This window comes from Malus domestica, chromosome 17, assembly GCF_042453785.1.
Source record: "Malus domestica chromosome 17, GDT2T_hap1".
Classification (NCBI taxonomy): domain Eukaryota; kingdom Viridiplantae; phylum Streptophyta; class Magnoliopsida; order Rosales; family Rosaceae; genus Malus; species Malus domestica.
This window is the reverse complement of record NC_091677.1, coordinates 6,938,361-6,965,615: the sequence shown is the minus strand read 5'-3', so window position 1 is coordinate 6,965,615 and position 27,255 is coordinate 6,938,361. Positions and strand designations below refer to the sequence as shown.

Genomic DNA, 27,255 nt, shown 5'->3' with positions numbered 1-27,255 from the left:
GAGTACCCAATAATAATAGATGAACTCTCAAAAAAGTACACATTTATATATATATAAGATTAATTTGAAAAAAAAGATTATCTATAGTTTGGCAAAGAACATGATAACATTATATATGCTTATACTTTCGTCGTCGTGCATGGAAGAACCCTAGTTAGTAATTAATGCGCATGCAAGCCCTACCTTTTGATCGATATCTAAGATATATATATTATATATAGGAAACTGCTATTTTAATTAGTACGTACAAAAAAGAAAGACTGTAGTATTAATTAACAATGAAAAAAGAATTTCAGTAACAACATCAACTACAAGAAAATACAAAACTACAAACACAAAGTACAAGATTATTAAGCCTACGAGACCACCAAGAGATTTTACATGATATCACTGATGTCCAAAGTACTCTCTGGGATTTCAAACTTTAACCAGCTGCTGCAATAGCTTTCCTTCTCATCCTCTGTGCTGCTGTTTATGTATGTACCTGATGAATTCAAAGGAGTCGGGCTCGAATAAGGCGTTGACATAACTGAATCGAAGCTGAAATCGTGGTTCTTGTTGTAGTTAAAAGATTGGAAATATGAATTTTCCGGAAAATCAGGACCAGGGTTACCAGAAGTAGTACTGCAAGGCACATAGTTTGCTTGGGAGACAGCTGTTTGATGATGATCGGCACTCAAATTCGGGGGGACTATGTTTTCTTGGGAAAGGGGGCAGCTCAAGTTGGTCATGTTTGGTGAGAAACCTTCCACATTGATCTGTTGCATCAGATGTTTTGCCATGTCAGCAGAAAAGTCTCCCCCTTGGATGAGATTTTGAAACTGATCATTGGATTGTAAAGGTGGGAGAACTTGATTATTTTGTTCCTGAGAATTGGAAATCTGGTTTTGATGGAGATTATAATTTTGGGAACACATTTCCGGGTTTGCTTGTTTGATTGATAACAGACTTGTTGCTAGCCTTAACATTTCTGGATTAACAAGTGGTTGTTGCTGATGGGTACTATTCAACAAGTTTGACAAATTGAGTAGTGCAGCAGCTGGGTTGTTGCACACATATGAGCTGAGAATTGAGGACAGATCAAGAAGATCGATGCGTGGAGCATGAGTCACGGGATCAATTCCCATTCGAAGGAGCCTTTTTCGGATGTGCGTGTTCCAGTAGTTTTTTATTTCATTGTCTGTCCTTCCTGGCAAGCGAGCAGCAATAGCTGACCACCTAACATTATTGGAAAAAGAAAATTGATCAGAAGATGTAATATAATTATTAATTACAAATCATTTTGATTTTGGGAGGTCAGAAACCCTAAAATACTTCAACAATTTGTTTAGCAATTTGTACGGTTAATTAAATTTCAATTAAACATAAGCTTACTTGTTTCCAAGGATGCTATGTAGTTGGATTATAGTCTCTTCTTCTTCAAAGGAGAACCTTCCTCTCTTTATATCAGGTCTAAGGTAGTTAGTCCATCTGAGGCGGCAACTCTTCCCGCATCTCTGGAGTCCTATACAATTTTTCACAACAAATCATTAATTAAGCTGATAGTTTAAATCTCATCGATGACAGTTTGTTTATTATTAACAAAAGAAAAAAACAACTGTTTGATGAACATTGTGTATACCTGCATTCTTTGGAAGGTTTCTCCAATTTCCAGGTCCATGCTTCTGAATATAATTCACTAGCATGGCATCTTCTTCAGTTGTCCATGGACCTTTCTTGAGTCCATTTTTATCACAGCAAGGAGCTCTTCCCATATTTGCAGTGGTACAGTTGGTTCTGTTATCTAACTTGATGTGGAGGTGGAGGATGAGTTTCCAAAAGTACTTACTAGGATAGAAAAGGGTACTTTGTGACTTTAGAATCAGAAAGCAGTTTAAGTTGCTGATCAAAAGGGAAAGATGAGGCCTTTATATAGTGGAAAGGGGTGAAGTTTGAGAAACATTTTTGAAGTCAAAAGGGATTTGGCCCCGGCCTGAGGACACATGTCCATTTATCTGCAGTACAGGGAATATGAATGCAATATGTATAATATTTAGTTATGTCATAAGCCCACGTTAAAAAAAAAAATAGAAAAAGAAAAAAAAAAAAAGAATGAACCCAAGTAAATTAAGAGAGTCATGCTTGGATATAATTGTGCCCGAGAAGTCACAGCAGATAATACTACAAACTACGCTTTTGGGTTTTAGCCTTATGGGGTTGACCTTTTTATCTTTTTCTCCATCATTAAACCCAAATCTTGTAGTTTGTTAAAGTAGTGCTCATGAAAAGGATAGGACGGTAAGGTTGTTAGATCTGCTGATCAACAACAAGAAAAGCTTGATCGACCTTCTGTTTTTTGCAATTTCGTGTTTCTTTAAGTGTTTGATCCTTTTCTATCAACTTTCTGATTCTGAGATTACTTGCTCATGAAGGCTAGGAAGGCAAAGCTTATTAACTTTATTTACGTCGGGCTATCATCAGCATGGTCAATGATGCTAGCTCCTAGATCCACAATTATTTATGTCTAATTAATCAAAATACATTTTTATTTGTTGTGTTAAAATACATTATATATATGAAAGGGAAGAAAGCGAAACCCTTGATCGATGTTGCGTTTTTTTTTTTTTGTCATGATAATATTGAATATTTTGACCATCTTTTAAAACATTGTCATTTATTTCTAAAAGTGCAGTTAATTTCTTGATTGGTTGGAATCTACAATGAATAATTGAAAATAACTTCTCTACTTGGTCCTACAACAATTGACAAAATTTCAGTTGTATGTTGACATATTTAGGAACATACGGTAATGTTTGCCATGTTTTAAGATTGATTGATTGGAACCTAACCTTTTTGTGTGTTTCGTTAACCAAAGAAAACAGAAAGAAAAAGAACTACATTCCAACAATTTGTGTCCATACTATCCTATCACTATACTCGAAAAAACCAACATGCATTTGTATCTCTTCGTCTCTATTTCTCTATGGAATCTACATATGTATGCCATTTTTATCATACGGGTAGAAGAAATTTGAACATAAAATGCTCGTTGGATTCATTTTGAGAAATTTTAACTTATTGTTAAAATTTCTCTACATTTGAAACGTATTGCTCTTGTTGGCTATAATATACTTATAATTAGATGATATATCAACATTCTATTTTACATATGACGGACTATAGGTGACAACAAATCCATAAATTGAAAAAAAATTTGGTCAAAAATGATAAATCTTGAAAACTCACAAGTGATGGTCTATTTGAATGAATAGAGTATTCCTCTTCAACTCACCGTATTTAGTTTCAAACCCTCTAATTCTTGTAATATAGATAAATTTAGTTCTAGTTATCTTATTATTTGTGAAAATAAAGTCTTGAAATTAAAAGTTCAAGACGAGTTGAAGATGATGTGTCGTCTTTGTTCACACATGTTACACCTCGTTGCTAACTTTCCAAGCTGGAACGTATTCTAAAACACACCATTAAGATGAAGCCACATAGCAAGGTATACTTCCTACTTTCCAACAATAAAGTCAACCCATATCAAAGCCATCTCAAAACTGACAAATGTCCTCTGTGCGTAGAGTTTCTGTCATCTGCGCGCAGTAGCATTGTAAGGGCAAGGTACTCTCTCTCCATCTGCAAAATCAAATGAGTCATTGAAAATCAGGTGCTACAGTCCATCCACCTCTATCTAACATTACCCGAATTGGTCAAATACTATCTTATAATATTTATCTACTAAGATTTTGCATCGAGAGGTCAAAATGCTGCTGCAGCTTTCTTGCTTGTTTCACTTTGCTTTGCAGTTTTCACTATCTTTCTTCTTTCTTCCCAAAAGCGAAAATCTAGAAGAATATGAATATCGATCTGCTGTTTTTCTACCCCTTAAAATATTCGTATGTAACTATATAAGGATCATTTGTTCAAATATATGATATCAGCCGTTGAATTTCAAAGAAGAAGCTGCTAGTTCAATTCAGCTCATACCTTACAATATTATAGTACATGCCTCATAATAAAATAATTTTAAGCAAATCATAATTTTATCTTTGTCCCCTGTTTGGTGTCTATTAGACATACATGTTAGCCATCACTTAATTTAATTTTTATTTAGATTAGAGGTCGATCGAGCTTTCAATCACACGTTTATGGCCGCAGACATGTGCCCGAAACTGATTTCATCAATTCGGCCAGATCATGCATACCTATGTATCATAAATCCATATCTGTGGTCCTGGAAAGTTTTCCAAGTCGTCCTTCGTCACTAGAATTGCTTTAAAGGGTTTACGATCATGAACTTGATGCATGCCTTATACTAGACGTACACATTATACCAGTTTAGGTAATTACTTGTCACAAATCTAGGGTTGGTAAATTATACTATATAAAATTTGGTAGTTAATTAATTGTATCGTATGATCGTTGATAGCTAACTTTTGTTGATGTGTGGCCTTCAAAATTCCCAACAAACTTTGAATATATATCAACTGGTTCTCCTCATCTTGTATCTTCTGAGGGCATGATCGATTTAGGGTTTTTAAATGAGAAATGTGATCTAAGTTTTGTGGACGTAATAGAGTCACAGGTCGATCCCTGAATTTTCTATACATCCATGCACATTATTTATACGTAGTTGTTGTGTATGACAGTATGAAATCTAAAGTTGTATACTACAAATTTGAGGATTGAATAATTACAGAGATTAATATACAGAGAATCTGCATGAAGAGTTGACCCCCCTCATGAGGCCTCAGCTGTTGTCACTTGTAAACACGTGGATTAGAATTGTGGTACCAAAATTGTATGCAATGCATGGCAAAATTACACGCAACTGATCGAAGTTAGTGGTTGTTCTGGTGTTGATCAACCTTTTTAATTTTTTTTTTGTTGGCCACTGTGCTGTTCCTTCAAATATATTTTGATGATGTGGACAGTGACATCATAGATATATAATTGATTATATTAATGCATGGGATTAGTGGTGTGCGCATGCAGGGAAAATCTGAGTATTATACAATAATATGTATGCGATACGGGGCCTTGCAAATTATTAATAGTCTAAGAAAATGTATGAGATGCATGGGATTGTATTTTAATCTCTCATTATTGCCTTTCACATAATTCCTTCTTTTTTTTATTGGCTTCAATATGCTCGCACTTTTATCGACTTTTTCTTTTGTTTTTTGGTTTCCATAGTGGCATGCTGAATGAATGGAAGCTGGTCTGTGTCCAACCTCTTTTTTGTTTTCATTCACTAGGCTCTGTCTTAATAATTGGTTAAGCTAAGCTCAAATATTTTTTTTTTGAACAAACAATATTAGCTAAGCTCAAATATTAGAGAACAAAGATTTAGTATTTTATTATGCATTTAGCATCTGAAGCCTTTTTTGTCGGAAATATTGCAGAAATTGGTCAAAATGATTATTTTACAAGTCTCAATGAAATTATTTGGTTTTCACATACTTTCAATATCAAATCGTGTAGTGAATACTTGATTGTTATGTCACCGGTAATTAATGTAGGACAAGATATAGGTCAATGCCGACAAAAAAAAAATTAAAATGTTTCAATTTCTGGAAAAGAAGAATTAAAGTGGGAAAATACTGGGTTCAATCGATATGAGGACAAAAAATATTCTGGTGTTAGAATTGGGCGTATAACAAGTCAGCTTGGAATAAATTTCGGATCCCTCTACTCGTTCTGCATCAATTGGCAATCAATCGTGGGAGCAGCAACACCCTAAGCGACATTTTTTTTTATGTTTAATTTACTATTATTAAGGGGAGGGGGAGGGTTCGAGCCTATTACATTAATTTAGGAGAGGGGAAGTTTCAAATCCGAGACGCATGAGTATAAACTCAACATCCTATCCACTAGGATATCGGACCATATACAAGCAACGTTGTTTGTAAGGGAGTACGAAATATTGAAGATGAACACGGTATGAGATTTGCCCACAACTGACATCATCTATTGATGTTGAAGGTAATTCTATTTTCCTGGGAAGTGATTCCATTGAAGATTTTCTCTTGTGGGTCTTTCAAGACACAACAAATTCCGGAAAGGAGGATGGTGAAAATGGTTGCTTCTTGTTTAGATGGTGATGTGCGGTTATGGTGGGATCAAATACAAGGGGCTAGGCAACAACTAGGTAAAAATTCTATCAAAACTTGGCATTGGTTGAAATAACTAAGGGTTAAATAATTCTTTCTCGATTTCTATAAATTGTATTTAGAAATGATGGGTCAAGCGATCATTAGAAAAGAAACTAAAATGATGGAGACTGATATTTCATCACGCCAAGAAATGGTGGAGATCAAGGTGGAAGAAAAAAAACAAGTAATTTGGCTTGTTGAGAATCTTGTTGTAGGAGATCTCCCAAAACATGACAACTCAACAAGTGGAGACTCAAGAAATTCAAGGTATGGGTGATTCTAAATGTTTATGGCTATGAAGGATCAACAATCTAATAAATTGGAGTTAAATTCCATTGTTGACCAAACAAGAACATTGGGGAAGGAAAAATATTTTGATTATTGATTGGCATATTTTAATCTTGTTTATGGAATTAATTTTGTGATTATTTCACCTAAGTACACTGAAAGTTGGGGTTTCTCGAGTTGAAGAATTTATTTGCTTTACAAGGGAGTTGTAGTCTATTGCTATCAAGATCATTTCAAGTGGAGGAATCAGATGTAAGACAAGATATGGGTCAAATATGATGGAGAAATATAAAGAAAATAAAATGTTTCAAATTTTGGAAAAAAATTGAAGTTGGAAAATATTGAATTCAATCAATATGGTGATAGAAAAGGCTGCAAGAAATATTTTTGTGTCAGAATTGGGCGCTCGTTCTTTAAGAGAATTGCGAGCAGAACAAGACTCATGATTATACTGGGTCCCCTTTGTTTAAGGCCATCCAAAGTTTTAGACTTCTAAAACTACAAAATAAAGTTTGCAATAAATTTCGGACTTTTTAATTTTCGTCTAAATTCATGTTGTTTAATTTCCTAAGGCTCATGAGCTTCCCCAGTGTTGTGCTTATGTCTTTTTAAGTCGATTGGCTCCCAATGTAATTCATCTTTCAATCATTAACCAAACAAACTTTTTGAGATTTCTCTCAAAAACTGGGTGGACTCCAGAATTTTTCTCTTCAAAGAATTACGCTTGTAATCCTTTAGCTTCATGCTACGTCAATATTTAATATTGGTCAACAAAAATTGAGAGTTAAATTATAATCATTTTAGCCAATTTTTTCAATATATTTCATTAAGAACATGCAGAGACAAGACGCATCAGAAACAAGCCTCAATTCAAGCATATTAAGGTCCACAAAATACGAATCCAGAGGTGCTAAAATAGTCATAGAAGCATAGAACCCACAAATAGGCCTATCAAATAACAAACCAGACTAGAAACATAAGGCAATGACCCTAAACATTAAGCCCAACAAAGAGGCATAAAAACCCTTATCCTAACAGCCACTGCTATGAAGTTCGTCGCATCAACCACCATGAGGCACTAACGACAGCACCATAAGCCCCCATACATATAAAAATCCTAAGAAAGCAAAACCCAGAACCACACTCCATTCAAGGAGATGATCCAAAAGGATCATGCTCAAATGCCCCCAAGAAATATTGCATGACTGATTATTTTTTTGTACCTCTGTCACACACTAAAATTTATCTCAAATGTAAATGAAATTAAAGTATCCATATTTTAGCGGAAAATTCGCAGACCTTGTTCAAACAAAGAAGTAAATGCATCCATTGTAGCCCTTGGTAGCGCCAAGCCAACCTCAATGCCGTCCTCCTCCTCATCTCCACTCTCTGCAAGAGAAAAAACTGTTGAATTAACAAAGTGAACCACCTCCACTTTCTTTGCTCTTCCCCATCCAAAATCAGTCCCATAAACTCCCAACGTTGGCGATCTAGCAATGGCTACACCACTTTCTGCTACAACTAACTTCCCTCGAGACGGAACCATCCTCTTTAACCCTCAAGATCTCCATTTTTCAGCTCAAAAATTGCACCCTCCAAGGCCTTCACGGCCTTAACAATCCCATACTACGCCACTATCTCTCGCTCTTTCTCTGCCACATAACATGCTGACAAGCAGTTTCCGAAATAGGTGATGGGCACTGGACTTTGAAAGAGGCTTCGGATATCTGCTGCAAACCTTATGCGTAAGAGGTCATCACCCTTCATTGAAGTCACCGCTGTTTCTCTACCATCTAGTGCCTTCATCAAGCACACCCACACAAAACCACATGTGACTACAAATTTTGTCAACCGCTTTGGGGTTGGTTCATTGTAATTCTTGCATTTAAGTCAACACAAACTGTTTCAGGGCTTGAATATTTTCTCTTCCTAGTACAAATGTTGCACGAAAATTGTCTACGAAAATGGAAGAAGGCTTGCCCTTGTCATGATTTTTCCATGTTGATCTCAAACCGATGTATTGATTGAACAAAATCGGCTCATAATCTTTTGGGGTTCTGATAAAATCTCTATCATAGATAGGAGGTGATTCATGTATACAAGATAAGTCTCCTCCTGACTTATAAACGGAAGCCCAACATTTCATGAAATGATTAGCAGTCCGTCCATCCACAACGTGGCGATACGCTATGGAAATGCATAAGCCAGAGTTTGGGGAAATTGTTGCTTGTAATGCAAGAATAGGAAGTACAAATGTGGTTGTGTCATTGGAATTGGAATAAGAGTCCAAATTATTAAAATTGGGCAAATGGGGAACAAGGTGATGGAATTCTTGGATATGTCTTAGGTGGTTGCCTATAAGATGGGCGAAGTTGGCAGTGGACTCAACAATGGTGAATTTGACAGAAGACTCGTTGGCGGTGTAGTGGGTGTAAGGCATGGGGGGAGGAGGGGGACAAGTGAGGTTTCCAGAGAGCGGGAAGAAGTGCTGGAGAGTGAGGGAGAGAGAGTGTTTAAGTGATGGAAGGAGAATTTGTATGAAATGGTGAGATAGGTGGGGGGATTCATAGAAGTAGAGGCGTTGGACAGGTTGTAGCAAGCCAAGCCAAGCCAAGGTATGTCCAAAAATATGAGGGGAAGAGAGGTTGTAGGAACTGAATCTTTTGGTGGAGAGACCTTGCGTTGCTCTAAGACCTTAAATGTGCAAGCCATTAGACTAGCTTAGGAAACAATACTACAAATCAAAGTAATAAAGAGTTATTGTTCACCCAAAAAAAAAAAAAAGAGTTGAAGTATTTATAAACACAAATTTCATCTTGCCAAGATAACATGAATTGCATAAATTCTTGATTTCATATTGTGTCATGGGAATCAAATGACAGTCAGATTATGGAAGTGGACAGGTTGGTACAAATATATACCCTATATTTAAGGTCACTTATGTTTAATGCCTTTCAAACTCTTGATTTTACATTTGGGATACTACTTGGGTACTCTCTAGGGAGGGAAAAGGATCATCGCGGAATCCTTTTCTTGGGAATCCTAAGAATCTCGTGATCGTGTCCGTTCATCATACATCGTGCGATAAAAAATCATTTAAAATTTAAATATAAATAGTACTTAACCAAAATTGACCACACAATGTACGATGAACAGACATGATCACATGATCCCTAGGATTCCTAGGAAAAGAATCCTCGCTAGATCCTTTTCCCTTCAGGGAGTACCTAATTTACTAACCATCCTACATGGCCCAATAAATTTAAAACACCTAGCATTTTAACTCTCTTCTAATATTTTTCTATCTCTGTAACCAAACACATTTTGTACCCGAGACCAAACACCTCTCTTCTTCTCCATCTTCTTTCCTTGCCCAGCCCATTCCTTCTCCTTCTCCGGCAACCATCTCCATGCCTTCTTACTTCACCTTTGTTGATACCATGGCAGATCCACCAAAGGTTCTCCGTCTTCCCAACCACCCATGTCTCTTATCCTTTGTCATCAAAGGTTCTCCGTCTGTTATAGGTTGACTAAATTTTTTTTTTTTTTTGTCCAATTCACTTGCTTTTTTTATGGTCAAATCGAAATCACTTGCTGATCGAAGAGCATGGAGTTCAGATTGACGGAGGAGGGATGGATAGAGTGGAGGTGTGTCTTTTTTGTTGACAGTTGGAAGAGTAGGGCTAACGGTTGGAGAAAGGAGCGGAGATGAAGTCGACGATTGGAGGTGTTGAGCCATATATTTTCATAGAGAAAATATATTAGCAAGTTTTATAAAAATGGGGACACTTTATTAAAAAAAAAATAGCAGTCCAAAACGTGGACCGACTAGAAATAAGGTTGATATATATATATATATATATATATATAAAAGGACAGAAACAGTCCACAAACCACAAAAATAGAGTTCTTGTCTATCCAGAACTCTCCTAAGCTCTCACGTTCTCAACGCAGTAAAGTGATAGCCTTCCTCAACTTCCCCACACCCCGGGAAAGTAGAACATGTTACAAAAAATAGAAGAAGTTAATGAAACTACTCCTTGTGTCTATAAAAGGGGGAAGGCACAGGGAGAGTGGAAGGGGGAAGAGTAACCAGAAAACGCTGCAGAAATTGAGAAGCACACGGAGAAGAAATCGACAAAAAAAGAAGACAAGCAGCAAAAGAAAGAGAAAATGAACATCAACAAGAAGCCAAAGAAAGAGAAGAAAGCTTAAAAAGGTATTACATTTTTATAATGGATACTTGATTTTTATTGGGAAGTTCCTGTCGTCTTTTGCAAAAAAAAAAAAAAAAAAAAAAAGAGGAGGTTTCCTCTTCTTCTTGTTTGACCTAAGCAAAGAAGATGGTGGTGGAAACATGCACCACCAATTTGTAAGAGTATAACTGACTGCATGTATAGAACCACATACATATATGAACATGCATACATGAGAGAAGTGAGTGCTTACCTGAGGAAGAGCTCGACATTTCTGCAGAAGGATGAAAAGAGATCTTCTACACTCAGCAGCCTAAAGTTCTTGCTAGAATAGGGTTCGCACGTAATGGAAGGAATACTGTGAGTGCAGGGACCTCCTAATATATAGCTAATCATCCTTGATATCAGGCCTATCAACTGATACCCGGATATTATTAGGGTTTCACAATAGTCCTACTTGATGTTGAATTCTTTGTCAAAACGTGATAAGGTTTACCAATAATAGTTGCATATTAGGACTCTTAATCTCAGCCAAGTAATAGCTTAATCTTCTCCACGTGATAACCCATAACCGAAACATAGGTTAGAGTGAGAAACAGAAGTCGTTCTCCTTGACACTCACAAACTTACATTCTCCCACTTGAGTGTCCAAGAAGAACGACATTACTTTGATCGAGATTAAGGTGATCACTAGTCCATAGTAACTGCAAGTTTACCTTTAACAACCTGTCACTCATAGCTTTAAATACTGAACCATAAACACAGTATGTAATTCCTTCTACATGTGCGTTTTATCGTCACAAGCATTCAAACTATGAGCACTGTGTTGTTTGACAAAATTCAAAATACTTCAGGTTGATAAACAAAATTCAACTCCTGAACCGAGCCGCGTGCTAACACATGGCTCATATAATTTCAATAAGATAGTTATGAGCATAAAACATCATGAAAACATCCAATTAGCAAGAAACATAACGAAACAATGAGTGAGTTACTACTTCCACTTATTAACAGAACCAAGTGGAATATATTGCTCCCACTCATCAACAGAATCAAAATCTTCTCGCATACCCATGTTGTGAACATGTTTCTTGAACACTCCCACTGGTAAGCCTTTAGTCATTGGATCAGCTATCATGGCATTAGTTCCTATATGAACTATGTTGATCAGCCCTTTTCTGACTTCATCTCTTACACGCAAGTACTTAATATCCATTAGTCTGCAAGCAATGGATCTCTTGTTATTTCTGGAAAAGAAGACTGCAGCCTTGTTGTCACAAAAAATAGTGATAGGTCTTTCTATCGAGTCCACAACCTTTAGTCCCATAATAAAGTTCCTCAACCAGATTGCTTGTTTGGTGGCAGTATAGCAACCAATAAACTCTGCCTCCATAGTTGAGGAAGCAATCACCTTTTGCTTGGAACTTTTCCACGAGATGGCACCATCAGCAAGAAGAAAAACATACCCACTTGTAGATTTTCTTTCATCCACACAGCCAGCTAAGTCTGAATCCGAGTATGCAACCATTTTTAACTGTTCAACTTGTCGATACACTAGTGTCAGGTTTCTAGTTTTCTTTAAATACCTTAGTACTTTCTTAGCTGCAGTCCAATGAGTATTCCCAGGGTTAGATTGAAAACGCCCTAGGACACTGACTGCAAATCCCAGATCAGGCCTAGTGCAAACTTGGGCATACATGATGCTGCCAACAAGTGAAGCATAAGGCTTATCCTTCATCTCATTCTTTTCAAGATCATTTTTGGGACATTGATCAGTGCTTAGCTTATCCCCTTTTGCAATTGGAAGCTCGCCACCTGCGCATTTCTCCATATTAAATCTTTTCAAGATTCTGTCAATATAAGTCTTCTGTGATAATCTTAGCATTCTCTTGGATCTATCTCTCTCTATTTCAATACCAAGAACAAAATGTGCCTCACCAAGATCTTTCATATCAAAACTCTCAGTCAACATGCCTTTGGTTGTGTGTAGAAGATTTGAATCGGAGCTAGCTAATAGAATATCGTCAACATATAGTACCAAGAATATAAATTTCGAGCCACTGACCTTGAGGTATATACAGTCATTAATTTTGTTTTCTTCAAAACCAAAAGCAGCAACAACTTGATCAAACTTAATGTACCATTGCCTGGATGATTGTTTTAAGCCATAGATAGATTTGTTGAGCCTGCAGACCATGGACTCCTTCCCTTCCTCCACAAAACCTGGTGGTTGAACCATTACTATTTCTTCGAACAAATCTCCATTAAGAAATGCGGACTTTACATCCATTTGATGTAATTCCAGGTTGAAATGAGCAGTTAAGGCCATAATCACCCTTAGAGAGTCTTTGGATGAAACTGGAGAGAAGGTTTCATTATAGTCAATGCCTTCTCTTTGTGTAAAACCCTTAGCTACGAGCCTAGCTTTATGTCGTTCAACCTTTCCCACTGCATTTCTTTTGGTTTTGAAAACCCACTTGCACCCAATGGGTTTGGCATTGCATGGAAGTGGCACCAACGTCCAAACTTTATTCTTTTCCATAGCTGCAAGTTCTTCAGCCATTGCATCCTGCCATAATTCTGCTTTTGAGCTGTTGACAGCTTGATGAAATGTGATGGGATCGTCTTCATCGCCAATGTTGTATTCAGTCTCTTGTAAATAGACAAAATCTGGGAGAATCACAGGCTTTCTTTGCCTATTAGACTGTCTTAAGGGCAACTGCACTTGATGTAGAGACTGATCAACATCGGGGTCAGGAATTTGTTGCTCAGGCACTGGTTGTTCAGTATCATAATTGTCCACCGGTGGCTGGGCAGGTTCTGGAATGAACGTGGTATCTTGTGATTGAGCATTTGGAAGAACAACTGGAAGGGAATACAAGCTTCCTTGGTCAACAAGCAACGGTGCATGCATGGTTGCTGAAGCTTGATCACAATCATCTCCAATCTCTTCAAAATATGTGTTGTTATGTTGCACAATATCTTCTTCTAAATCCTCAATGAACTTTGCATTGTTGGTTTCTTGTATTCTAGTGTGGGAATCCGAACAATAGAATTTGAAGCCTTTAGACTTCTCAGCATAGCCAATGAATCTGCAACTTACAGTTCGAGGATCTAATTTTCTTTCTTGAGGGTTGTAAAACCGAGCCTCAGCCCTACATCCCCAGACATGGAAATGGTTGAAGCTTGGCTTCCTACCTGTCCAAGCTTCGAAGGGTACAACTTGGACAGATTTGCTTGGGACCCTATTCAGTGTATAGTTGGCTGTTTTGAGTGCTTCTCCCCAGAGAAAAATTGGAAGTTTGGACCTTGAAAACATGGATCGAACCATGTCTTTCAGAGTCCTATTTTTCCGTTCTGCCACGCCGTTTTGATGCGGAGTGCCTGGAGTAGTATACTGTGCAACGATTCCTGATGCTTCAAGATATTGTGCAAAGGCTACCTTGTGTTGTCCAGTCTCTGTAAACCTGCCAAAATACTCACCACCCCTATCCGATCTCACAATTTTAATATTCTTCTCAAGTTGTTTTTCAACCTCATGTTTATATATTTTAAAACAGTCAAGAACAGAAGACTTTTCAGCTATGAGAAAAATATAACAGTATCTTGAAAAATCGTCAATGAAGGTGACAAAATATGAGTTACCACATATGGTTTTATTTGGGAAAGGGCCACAAACATCGGTGTGTATTATTTCTAAAAGCTGGTTACTTCTTGTGGATCCTAATTTTCTGGTATTGGTCATTTTCCCTTTAAAACAGTCGATACAAGTAGGTAAACTTCCATAATCAAGTTTTGGTATAAGATTTTGTTTTGATAAAATCACAAGTCTTTCTTTGAATATGTGACCGAGTCTTTTATGCCAAAGAGTGGGAGAATCATCACTTTGAAATAATCTTTTGGAACCAATGTGACAGACAGTAAAACATTCATGTAAATAATCACATTGAAGCTGCCACATATCAACTTGAAGAGAAGCATATCCGAGCAAGGTATCCAATTTATTTGAATGAAAAAGTCTTACACTTTCATTGTCACCAACAAAAGTATAACCTGATTTAACTAACTTAGAAGCTGAAATCAAATTCCTTCTCATAGAAGGTACATAGAGTACTGGACTTAAAAATAAAATGAAACTAGAAGAAAGCTTTAATGAAACACTGCCAATGGACTCGACTGCTACCTTGCTCCCATTCCCAACGAAAACATTGTAAATCTCATTATTTTTCTCCTTTAGTTTTGAGAAGCCCTGCAAGGTATTCGTAATGTGAATTGAACAGCCAGTATCAAACCACCAACTAAAAGGAGGAACATAAATCAAGTTGGACTCGAAACAAACAAAAACATTTATTTCATTACCTTTCTTAACCAGCCAGTTTTTAAAACCAGTGCAATCTTTCCTTAGATGGCCGACTTCTTTGCAGAAATAACAAGGCTTAAGAGCTTCAGTTGTGACTTTAAATTTTTGAGATCGTTTAAGAGGGTTAGTATTTTTAAAAGAAGAAAAGGTTGAATTTTTCTTCTGCTTACCAGCAGTCATAGATGACTGATCAACAGCCACATGTTTGCCCTTTGCATTGTGAACAAAGTTCACAGTCTCAATTTTATCAGTTGACAGCCTCAACTCTTCCTGTGCACACATGGAAATTAAGTCATCAATATCCCAGGTTGCTTTCTGAGTGTTGTACGACACCTTTAGCTGGCCATACTGTGCAGGCAAGGAATTCAGTGCCATATGCACCAAAAACTGGTCTGTCAATGGATGCTCCAGTTCTTTCAGCTTTTGTGCGATGTCTGACATTTTCAGAATGTGTTCTCTCACACTCCCAACACCGTCGAACTTCATGGATGTCAATTTCGTGAGAAAATTTCCAGTTTCAGCATTTTCAGATTCCTTGAACTTGTTCCCTATGGCGTCAAAGAATGTTTTTGCACTGTCACTCTTTGGAATGCCACCTTTCACGCTGCTTGTCATGGACCTTCTCATAATCATAAGGGCCATCCTGTTTGCCTTCTCCCATTGAGCAGACTTCGACTTTTGTTCTGCTGTGCTTTCAACAGTCAGTGCAGCAGGCTTGTCCTCCCTTAGAGCCAAGTCAAAATCCATCATGCCAAGGGCTATCTCCAAGTCCTCTTTCCATTTCTTGTAATTGGAACCCGTTAGGGTTTCAATGTTAGAGAAGTTGAGAGAAGTCATGGCTGCATCAACCATAATTATATGTTACTTGTTCTCATAAGCTCATCATTAAGAGTCCAAAATATGAACAATTAATGGCATCGTAAAACATATAATACCAGTCACATCTTTAGATCGAAAACTGATTATATTAGGATTTGCACAATTGAAATACAAGGTTTCACATTCGCTAGGCAATTTTAACACTTTTGAGTCGAAATTGATCATGATTCACAAAATGGTTTGTATGTAAAGTCATTAGTGATAGTAACCTTTAGTTCTTCAAGTACCGGAGATTCTTCTTCATTTTCTGAGGAATAAACTTTGCAGAACATACATATATATATATATATATATATGTTTATGTGTGCGTCTATGTATAAGTGAAACATGGATGCGAGTTGAATAGACTAACATACAATGATAATCATCAATAAAACATCAGTTTCAATATGCGGAAGACTTTTATCAGGATCACAACTTGTTTAATCAGGGTCTTGCGTAAGGATTCTAAACATGACAGTGATTGCTCTGATACCACATGTAAGAGTATAACTGACTGCATGTATAGAACCACATACATATATGAACATGCATACATGAGAGAAGTGAGTGCTTACCTGAGGAAGAGCTCGACATTTCTGCAGAAGGATGAAAAGAGATCTTCTACACTCAGCAGCCTAAAGTTCCTGCTAGAATAGGGTTCGCACGTAATGGAAGAAATACTGTGAGTGCAGGGACCTCCTAATATATAGCCAATCATCCTTGATATCAGGCCTATCAACTGATACCCGGATATTATTAGGGTTTCACAATAGTCCTACTTGCTGTTGAATTCTTTGTCAAAACGTGATAAGGTTTACCAATAATAGTTGCATATTAGGACTCTTAATCTCAGTCAAGTAATAGCTTAATCTTCTCCACGTGATAACCCATAACCGAAACATGGGTTAGAGTGAGAAACAGAAGTCGTTCTCCTTGACACTCACAAACTTACACAATTCACATCGACCCCCCAAACCTGTCATTGGGCTTGCTCTTTCCTCCTCTCCACCAATGGAGACATTTGCCACCTTCTCCATCCTTGTTGTTGTCAACTCTTCCAGCCACGGAATACTCATTCTTCTTCTCCACCATTGAAGATATTTGCCGTCTTCTCCGCCAACAACAGCAAAGAAACCATCGCCTCTGCCACCAACAGCGACCATGTTGTGACTTCTCTGACTAGCAAGTCCATCCTGCCAACCATCGACATCCACGCTACAAATTCAAGTCGTCGATCACTAACACTTTAACAACACTAATGGAGACATTGCAGCATCGTCGCCGACGTTAAATGGAAGCCCAAAAGGATGTTGCAACGATGCTGCAGTCCTCCTCCCTCTGCCCAGCAAGTTCTTCTATACCGAGAAGAAAAATGAGCAGTCCGAGACGCCCCTTGTCCCTGCTGTTAGTCCCATGAATTTCTTCGGGGTGGTCTAAACCACCCCGGAAGTTCCAATCAAATCTAAGTGATCGATGCTATTCATCGTCCATGCTCCGTCCCGAGAAGGAAGTCGTTTGTGGTCCTCCATCTCTACCACAACCTAGCCCCAACTAACTGCCACGAGTCCTTCCACACCTCCCATCGCAACATGGCCACGCTTCGTGGAGTCTGGGAATTCCATGACGCTGTTGGGCGCCGAAGTTGAAGGCACGCCCCCTTCGCAGTCCAAGAGCATGACAAAAAAGAAAAGACAGCAGCCATTTGTGACTTGGTGATTGCTACAACGCAAGACAACAATTATGCAAGGACGATGCTCGGAGGTGTGTTGTCAAAGGCGCATCAGCTATGTTTGAAAGGTGGTGTAGCTATGTTTGAGAAAAATATTTGTGTAAGACCTATAATCATAAAGGAAAGGTGGACCATACTTTTGTTCTTACTTTGACCAAGTGATTACAAACTCTACAAGAAGAAAAGCCTATGGTGGAAAGAGAAATCATGCAAGAAAAATGAAAGAGATAAGTTTTCAGCCTAACAAAATATGCAGGTAGAGAGATGACGAGCTAGTGAAAGCAATGAACAAAATGAGTGGAAGGCAAAGTCTGAAGCAAGGGGGATAATTACACTAAGCAAGCAGCCGTGCATCTTTCCTGGCCGTCTGCATCATTTGTTCCTTGTAAACGTGATTCAATTACTCTAACAGGAACATCTGATAAATCATCACTCATGAATCATGATTGTCTCTTCTCCGTTAAAGTGGGGTTTTGTGCAAGAAAAAAAAGAGTTTAAAACTTAAAAGGAAGATAAGAAGAGTTCCAGCCAAAAATACAAAAGAGGCTTTTGTTACATCAAAAGTAGAATTTAAAAATGTTGATGTGGTCTTCTTTCCTTGACAATGGGAAAGTCACTCACGTGGCAATCTAAACAAAGCTATAACTCCCCATCCAAATTTATATGGGCTTTATAAATGACTAACCGCATGAATTTGAATTTGGGCCAAGTATTAAATGGAGAGGGGACGGTGCGTATTAAAATGAAAAGAAATATAAAGACAATGTCAACATTATGAAGACAATGTCGGCATCAAATTGGTGGATAAGCGTCACTTCAAATGTCGTGATGTGAACCATCTCAAAGCACAAAGCTCGGTGGGTTTATCATCTCAAATTAGTGGATTTATTCCGCGTCAAAATTTCAAATAGAACGAAGCCACGATAAGTTTCAAATGACACAAAGCTGCATCAAATCTAAATGGTACAAAGTTGCATTAAATACAAATGGCATGAAGCGTCTCCAAATTCAAATGACATTAAGCCGCAACAAGTCTCAAATGGCACGAAGCCAAAGGAAAATCTCAAATGGCATGAAGCCGTATCAAGTCTCAAATGGCACGAAGCTGCGTTTTGCTCCAATGGCTTAAAGTCCTCGCCCGCACGAGCTAAAATTGCATAAGGCAACAAATGCTCCAATGGCTCAAAGTCCTCGCCCGCATGAGCTAAAACTGCATAAGGTATCAAATGCTCGTTGCCTGCATAAGCTGAAACTGCACAAGGCATCAAACCCCAACAAATACATAAGGAACTATGAGTGACTTGATCCCTCAATGAGGGTACATAGACAATGTAGGGTTTGACCTAGGTGCAGTCGCAAAAATCAAATAAACACACAAATTCCCAAGTTACGATTTATTCATATTGGAATTAAAGGGTTTTTCCTTTTAACGAATGATTGTAATTAATAGATGCATAGTTTAGAATGGGTCGAACTCAAATTAATTACACCCTCTTCGGAAAAATGAACGATGGTGAAATTGTGTTGAGTGAAGATGAACATTCATGGGAGATGAGAGCAGCAGAGGGATGAGAAAATTGGACGGAGTCAGATGTTTGGTTGTGTGGTTAAGGATGTTTTGTTCTAGGAATAGTCTACATATCAAGTTGTTTTAAAATGACACATGTTTATTTTTTATTAGGCCACTTAAGAGAGTGAGTAAATTGGGTACACTCCGGTGAGTACCGAAGTATTTTCTTTATATTTGTGACTCATGGGAATCAAATGACAATCAAATTATGGAAGTGGATAGGTTGGTACAAATCTATATATAAAGCGAGAGGTAGTGAACAGTGGGATTTTGTGTCATTGGCTTCGACAAAAATAATTGGACCAAAATGCCCCTCAGCCAAAAAAATCCAAAACCAGCCCAAAATAATATAAATATAAGTGGGAAGAGAGAAAAAAATAAAAAAATAAAAGGGAAGAGAAAAGAATAAACAAATGACAAAGTTGACGGTGCCCACGTGAAGGGGAAGAAAAATATAATAAAAATAAGAAAAATCATGAATGTTGTGTTCAAAACATCTTAAGAGGTGCGTAGCGCTGGTGATAAAAAAAAGAAAAAAACAAAAAAAAAAAATATTGAAGCAATTCACGCATATAAATACATTTAAAATGTATAAGTCGCGCGTAATATGCTGTGATTCAAAAAATGTCTTTTGCACGCAGTTGTTTATTAATTATTATTTCTCAATTTTTAAACACCTAAGAGGTGTGTAGTACTGGTTATAAAAAGTTTCTTGCACGCACATAATAATGCGATTCAATTAGTTGTCAAATGATCTTTTTTTTTTAACAAACGATGTTATCTACACTAAGGGGAGAGAGTAGACTTAGCCTCATAATGGGCTAACAATAAGTTGTTTATTAAATATTATTTTCTAATCTTAATGTAAATTCAATATAATGTAGGTGGAAATTGAAAGACTGCTTTTATTAATATGTACTCAGTTGTTTTGATTAGTTAAATACCTCTTTTATTAAATGTATTTATTATTCATTTCCATCTACATTAATAAATACATTTAAAACATGTAAATTACGCGTAGCATATTGTGATTCAAAAAATACATTTTGCACGTACGTAAGTGCGTCCATGGAGGCTAGTATATACCATATATTTAAGGTCACGTATGTTTAATGCGTTTCAAACTTCATTTGTGGAATGGGAGTGCTTTCAGAGTCAAGGATGGAGGGCTTGGATTGCAGATATTAAACGTGGTTAAGGTAATGCGTTGTTAATTGCTTCCTCATTATGTCTGATTTGATTCCACCAGTGCGGTGGGATCAACTCCTTCAGCTTCACCAAGTTGGTTGGCACCAACCTTCATCAACGTTCGCCTTCACAGTGCGCTGATTTTCTGCTTGAGTACATTTATCTTTGTTTTTTTTTTTAAAAACTTTAACGAAAAGTTCTTGCTACTGTTTACTTTAACGAATAATCATATTTTTACGCTAAAAAGTTAATCCTAGTAATATTCACTTTACTCTTTATTTTATCCTTATCGTTAAAACTCAAAGTTTTTAAGTCATTTTCATTAGTTTTCTTTTGTTTTTTTTATTTGACGCGTCATGTTTGCCTCCATTTAGCTAATTAAGAGGTTCTAAACAAACACTATGTGCCACTCGTACTGGTAACAAGTCAATTAGATGGTTTGAGCAGATGGAGATAGTGACAAACAAGGTTCTAAAAGATATTAGGCAATGGTCGGGCGGTGGGTTAGGACTTAGCACATAGGAGGCTAGGCGGGGCTTAAGCGGGCGCCTAGGTGGATTAGGTGGATTTAAGTAAATTTATTATATTTTCGTGTAAATAGTGTCTGTTTATACTTAATATATATATATATATATATAATTTTATCATAAACTACAAAATAAAATGACATATATATTATGAAGTACCATAACACAATGAAAACATGGGGAACAAACATATAATGTGTGTTTATTTAAGTATTCAACAAGTCTCTCACAATTTACTGAAAAAATAAAATGCAAAATGAAATTTATATATTTTATCTCTAGGTGAGTCGCAACTTCAGCGGGTCTAAGCGGACGCCTCAACAGGTCTAGACACCTTTTATTAATTTTAAAACGCCTAGGTATTAATCAGAACGATGACAAACCATTTAGACTTAGATGGCGCTATGTAGAAGTTTTAGAAGAGTGATGACGAAGTAACATAGCTTGATGATACTTCAAAACATGCGACATCGCAAGCTATCACATTTTTTTTGTTTGTAACATTACACTCACGAATGTAGAAATGTGTTCGCATTTATTTAATCTTTTAAATGATAAAATTTGAAATATGACTTAAAAATTTGGACATTCGAATCGTTCACATACAATCGTGGATAATTCCGTCGGTTATAGTACACTCTATAAACGTGTTCACAAATGGACCAAAAGGTGACTTACTTTGTCAAGTATTGGGGTGGGAATCTTAGTGGGAAAGAACGAGTACAGCTATTGGCCCCACTAAAAATGCCAAGTGGAATCCAATCCGACACGTCAGACCACAAATGAATCACAAGTGGAATCCAATCCATTCCCATCGGACTTTTCCCCCACTCGTTCAAATCGACACGTAGATAAAGGGATGTGATATCTACACACCGATTTTTATTTCTCACATATCTCGTTAATTTATATTTATTGATGTTCTTCAATTTATTCGAACAAGCTAAAACTAAAAAAATATGAAAGAAATAAAAAAGAAGTGTGAATACCGCGCTCCTAAATAATAAAGATAGCAGTAAATTCCATTCCAAGAAACTTTCCCCGCCCTCCTTCCCCGCAATAATTTCGAACACGTTTTAAGGGCTGCGGTCACGCTTCGCGTTTCCACGATGGAATAAAAATCTTCTGAGCTCACGAACCAGTCAACCATTGCGCGCTTCCTCTGCACTTTTGGGTTCTTCCTTTTCGATCCGAAAAGCCTTCTGGAAATCCGAGATTTCATCGACTTTACCGCCCGCAGGTCCAGTTTCTGGGTAGTTTAGATACCCTTTTCTTCTAGCTTATTTGGATCATGGTTAGAGGCTCACTCTCCTAAACTCACTAGATAAATTTTCCATTTTTTTGTACTTATCATTTGCCAAAATTGAATTTCCAGCACTTTTCTGATTCTATTTCCAAATGGGTTTTCTGTGAGTAAATTTTTGTGCCATTTGATATATGTTTATCCTGCAAAGACTGAATCTTTCAACTTGTTTATCACTACCAATGAAAAAAAATTCCTTTTTTCCTTGGATTAATCACCAATGAAATTGCATGGTATTGGATTAGTTTTGTGAAATTTTGTATTTTCGGAGGACACGAATTCAAATTGGTTGTAGAAAACTGCTCTTTTCGCGGTTACTGATTATGATTTTTGTAGTGCAGATAAGAGGCATAATGGCAAATTCTCACTTTGGGGAGGATTTCTTGAAGGATTTCAGAATTCCTAAGTATGTACTAGTGCCTGAATCAAAGAGTGAACATGTTGCTGATGTACCGCAGTGTCCGGTTTTAGTGTTTATCAACTCCAAAAGTGGTGGCCAGCTTGGTGGGAATCTTCTTGTAACATACCGTTCCCTTCTAAACGAAAATCAGGTACTTTCTATAGGGTTGAATGTTGTTAGATTTCTTGTTTAAGTAAATTGTAGCAATGGTCCATCAACTTTAATCAAATTGGAGTAATGATCCCTCAACTAAAAATCCATTACCATTGGTCTCTCAACTTTTCAAAATACGTAGTTATAGTCATTTTCATCAATTTCGTCAAAATTTTGTCAAAATAAGTTATGTTGGAATAACCATTTATATAATTAGAGTCTCTCAACTCATCAAAGTGTGTAATTATGGTTATTTTCGTCAATTACGTCAAAATTTTTGTTAAAACGAGTTATGTTGGAAGGACCATTGCTACAATTAGGTTAAAGTTAAGGAACCATTTCTCCAGTTAAATTAAAGTTAAGGAACCAATGGTTATAGATTTTTAGTTGAGGGACCATAGCTGCACGTTTTGATGAGTTGAGGGACCAATAGTAATGAATTTTTAGTTGAGGGACCATTGTTTCAATTGAGTTAAAGTTGAGGGACCATAGCTACAATTTAGTCTTCTTGTTTTGAATATTTGGTTGAATATAACGTTTGGGTTTTAGTTTGAAGTTTTTATGAACCTGACCTTGAACTAAATAATTTTTAGGTTTATGATTTGGGGCAAGAGGCTCCTGATAAGGTGCTGAGCCAAATCTATGCGAATCTTGAAATGCTCAAGCGCAATGGAGATGAAGTCGCTACAAAGATTCAAGAGAGTTTGAGAATCATTGTGAGTCGAATTAAATCAACGTTAGTGGTGTGAATTTTCTATTTTTCATGACCTTGTGTGATGTTACCTTTTCATGTTTCTGACATGAATTGCCCCTCTAGGTTGCAGGTGGTGATGGAACTGCTGGTTGGCTTCTTGGAGTTGTTTCTGATCTCAGATTATCTCATTCGCCGCCAATAGCCACTGTACCACTGGGAACTGGAAACAATCTTCCTTTTGCATTTGGATGGGTAAGGAATTTCCTGTCCCGATGTCTTTGTTGTCTTAAAATGGATATTTCATATGTGGAAGACTGGTTGAGTTGTACTGCATGCAAATTACAATATGCTTTGACATTATGCAGGCAGACGGTAGTTACAACTTTGATTGCACTCATCTCTTTTTAAGACTCGTACTTTTTTCCCTTGTCTTTCTTAACTGTGAAGCGAGGCAAATCGTGTACAATCTGAGTCAAGTAAATTCTGTGTTTATACATGCTTGTTATATTTTTATATCAGTAGTTCTTTTTTCATTGATATATATATATATGTATGTAACTCCGCCTATGTCTTACATGGCCGGTCCCAAGCCCGGATAAAGGAGGAGGGGGAGGGCGTCAGGTAGTCGACAGCCGGCACTCCATGATCACGTCGAATCCTTATTATTATATATATATATGTATGTATGTATATATATATGTATATATATTTGTGTATATCGGTAAATTGAGGAGAAAACTTCTCCATTTTTTCATTGAAGTTTAAATGTTATATGTAATTTGTGATTGTCATGGTAGTAAGAAATGCAGCAATTGATCGCCAGAATCGTGCATGCATGACGTGCTGTTTGCTAATATACAGGGGAAGAAGAATCCTGGGACAGATCCTCAATCTGTGAAGCATTTTTTGGACCAAGTAAAGAGAGCAAAAGGAAATGAAAATAGACAGGTTAGACAGTCATCATTGTTTCCTTTCACATCTTAAACTTTGTAAATTCACCTTCTGTAGATTCACAGCCCTGTTGCTAGATGTGTCAAATGATCAGATCTCATCATTTTAAATCTACTCTTTATTGTTCGTATATCTTAGATTTACCTGTTTCCATATGATGGAGTGATGAAGTATTCTGACTAATTTGTTCACTCTTTTTCTCGTTAGGTCATTAGTGCATTTTCTTTGTAGTTTTAACCATTTGCCTCTCATTTTTCCCGTAAATGAAAGTTCTAGTTTTATTTTTCCTTCTTTATTCTGATATAGCTGGCACATTCTCATGAGGATGAGGATACCAAAAGAAGGTCCGTGTGATCCCATTGCGCCTCTTGACCTACCACATTCTTTGCATGCATTTGGCCGTGTCTCTGATTCAAATGAGCTGAACGTGGTAATTATCCCTATTCTCAATATAGTAGAGTTCTGACTTATCTGGTTCATTAGCCAAGAGAACCAGTCTCAGGGATTAGCAGACAGATAGAATCAGCTATTGCTAAGCCAAGATTCAGGAGCTGGGTCCGCTTGCTATTGGTGGCTGATTTTTTTTCTTTGCAAAATTAAGCTCCATGTCAAAATGTTACTTTAAATGATTGCATTACTTTTGTTAAGCTCAAAGCTCTTCTCTTTCTTGTTAGATACAAACCTTTGGGGATGTTTTATAGGCACAAACTTTCGGTGTTTTGCAGGAAGGGTGCCATACCTTTCGTGGGGGATTTTGGAACTACTTCAGTATGGGTAGGAGTTCTTCCCTTGGAGTCCTGTCAAGTATTTTGAACATAAATCTGCAAAGCTATCTTAATCATTCTAGTAAATCTCTCCTTTTGTCAGTCCATTTAAGTCCCACCGTTGTACATTCAAAATAAGACGATTAATTGTTTATCAATATCTTCTCTCACTCAACTGTGTTTTCTGAAATGAACTCTACATGTTTGTGGTTGTGTTTAGGAATGGATGCTCAAGTATCATATGCGTTTCATACTGAGCGAAAGCTGCATCCCGAAAAGTTCAAAAATCAGTTAACCAATCAGGTATGGAGTTTCTGCAAAAACCATTTTTGTTCATGGACATCATGTAGTAAACGCATGGACATCACGTAGTAAACGAATGAAAACTATTTTGATCTTGTAACAAATTCATAATATTAACATCAGCTAAAAGGTTGCTTGTTTGTTGATCAGGGTATTCTAGCTCATTTTTATATGTGTCATATACAGTAAACTATGCTTACTCCTGTGTCTTTTTAATTCTAAATACAGGCTACTTATGCAAAGATTACCCATTCACAAGGCTGGTTTTCTTCTTCTCCTTCTCAATCTACTTCACGGTGAGCATCTAGAGAATTGCCCGTCCAGCAAGGAATCGCTTTCTAAAACATTCTTTACTGAATGTGAAGTTTATTATCTCTCTTGAAATAGGAACATAGCGGAGTTCGCAAAGGTGAAGATCATGAAAAACCATGGCCAATGGGAAGATCTCCAAATTCCTCCAAAGTACATTGCTTGCTCAATGCAAATTTCTTTGCACTGTTTGTTTCCCCCTGTTTTCTCTCCGGAACTTGATGTATTTACGTTTGATTTCCCTTTGCAATTATGTCTTATTAAACTTTCTGTTTCTATGTCCAGTATCAAGTCAATTGTGATCCTCAATTTGCCTAGCTTTTCTGGTGGATTTAATCCTTGGGGAGTCCCGGCTAGGAGGCATAATGTTAGTTCACAACACTCCCCCTTTCCTCCTTTTGTTTTAGATAAGTAGTTGAAATACTCTTTATATTAGTATTTCTCAAATCTAACATATTTGGTGGATTATGACTTTACAGGGACGTTTTACTCCAGCATATGTAGACGATGGTCTTGTTGAAGTTGTTGGATTTCGAGATGCATGGCATGGGCTTGTTTTGCTTGCGCCGAAGGGACATGGGACTCGTCTTGCCCAGGTATTTGATCAAGAAGTTAAATCTACGTTCATAAATCAATTGTACCGTCCAGCATTGGGTATTTACACACTATTATTTTTTTTATCAATGATAGGCCCACCGTATTCGCTTTGAGTTTCACAAGGGTGCAATTGATCATACGTACATGAGGATCGACGGGGAACCCTGGAAGCAACCCCTCCCAGTTGATGATGAAACTATCATGGTTGAAATATCTCACCTTCACCAGGTGAACATTCTTGCTCGACATGGCTGCAGGTCTAAAAGCGTTCACAATCCTGAGTCACACAGCAGCGAGGGAAATGAGGAAGAGGATTGGGATGATGAAGAAACTCGTGAATCGGCAGAGTATAAGAAGTTTGGTGCAGCAGACACATTTAAGCTCCCGGAAGAGATTGATGTTTCGCATCTCAGTTAACTTCTTATTAAGTACTGGTTTGGTACTGAGGTGATTTTATAAAAAGTGGGTATAAAAAAAAGCTGAGCTCAAAAAGGTGTTTGGTAAACACTTAAAAACAGCTTATTTTCACACTTTTGGGTGAAAAAAAGCTGAAAACGTGAAGCAGCAAAAACGAGCTTATTCTCACATCATAGCAGAAACAACTTTTTTTTAAAGCACATCAATACCAAACCAGCCCGAAGTAATTTGTTTCTCAGTCCTGTCCAATTCCCCTTATGATTGAGTGAGATTTCTTTTGGAATTTCGTAATCATCCTAGTAACATTTCTAGCAGGAATCCATGGAAGATCTTTCTATCAGTATTGTTTTGTGCTTTCTAGGGTTCTTACTTAGCAACCCCATTGTTATCTAGCTGTAAATGATTGATTTATGTGAATGAATGCAAATAATTATTCTCAAACCCAATGGCAGTGAATTAAATCGAGAATCGGTTACTGCGCTGACGCCATTTTTGTTGTCGTCTTGAG

The 27,255-nt window shown here is 37.2% G+C and overlaps 3 protein-coding genes across 3 annotated transcripts; 1 reads left to right on the top strand and 2 right to left on the bottom strand.

Annotated features, from left to right (window-relative positions):
• Positions 1-245: 245 nt before the first annotated feature.
• On the bottom strand, positions 246-1,853 carry LOC103417104 (myb-related protein 308-like). The gene is given in 3 exon segments (NM_001328813.1): positions 246-1,218; positions 1,375-1,504; positions 1,622-1,853. Coding segments are annotated over 3 exon segments (1,104 nt in total). The 5' UTR covers positions 1,755-1,853; the 3' UTR covers positions 246-377.
• A 5,851-nt stretch (positions 1,854-7,704) lies between these two features.
• Positions 7,705-8,231, bottom strand: LOC139193312 (malonyl-CoA:anthocyanidin 5-O-glucoside-6''-O-malonyltransferase-like). The gene is made up of 2 exons (XM_070816298.1): positions 8,061-8,231; positions 7,705-7,974 (listed from the first exon to the last, which is right to left on the bottom strand). The coding sequence occupies exons 1-2, from the start codon at positions 8,229-8,231 to the stop codon at positions 7,705-7,707; spliced, it is 441 nt and encodes a 146-aa protein (XP_070672399.1).
• A 13,700-nt stretch (positions 8,232-21,931) lies between these two features.
• LOC103404756 (diacylglycerol kinase 5) lies at positions 21,932-27,188 on the top strand. Its single transcript, XM_029097811.2, is given in 14 exon segments — positions 21,932-22,096; positions 22,501-22,710; positions 23,306-23,428; positions 23,530-23,658; positions 24,268-24,333; positions 24,335-24,354; positions 24,664-24,787; positions 25,083-25,131; positions 25,342-25,424; positions 25,653-25,720; positions 25,812-25,886; positions 26,019-26,100; positions 26,213-26,329; positions 26,424-27,188. Coding segments are annotated over 13 exon segments (1,458 nt in total). The 5' UTR covers positions 21,932-22,096; positions 22,501-22,512; the 3' UTR covers positions 26,748-27,188.
• The last annotated feature ends 67 nt before the right edge of the window (positions 27,189-27,255 follow it).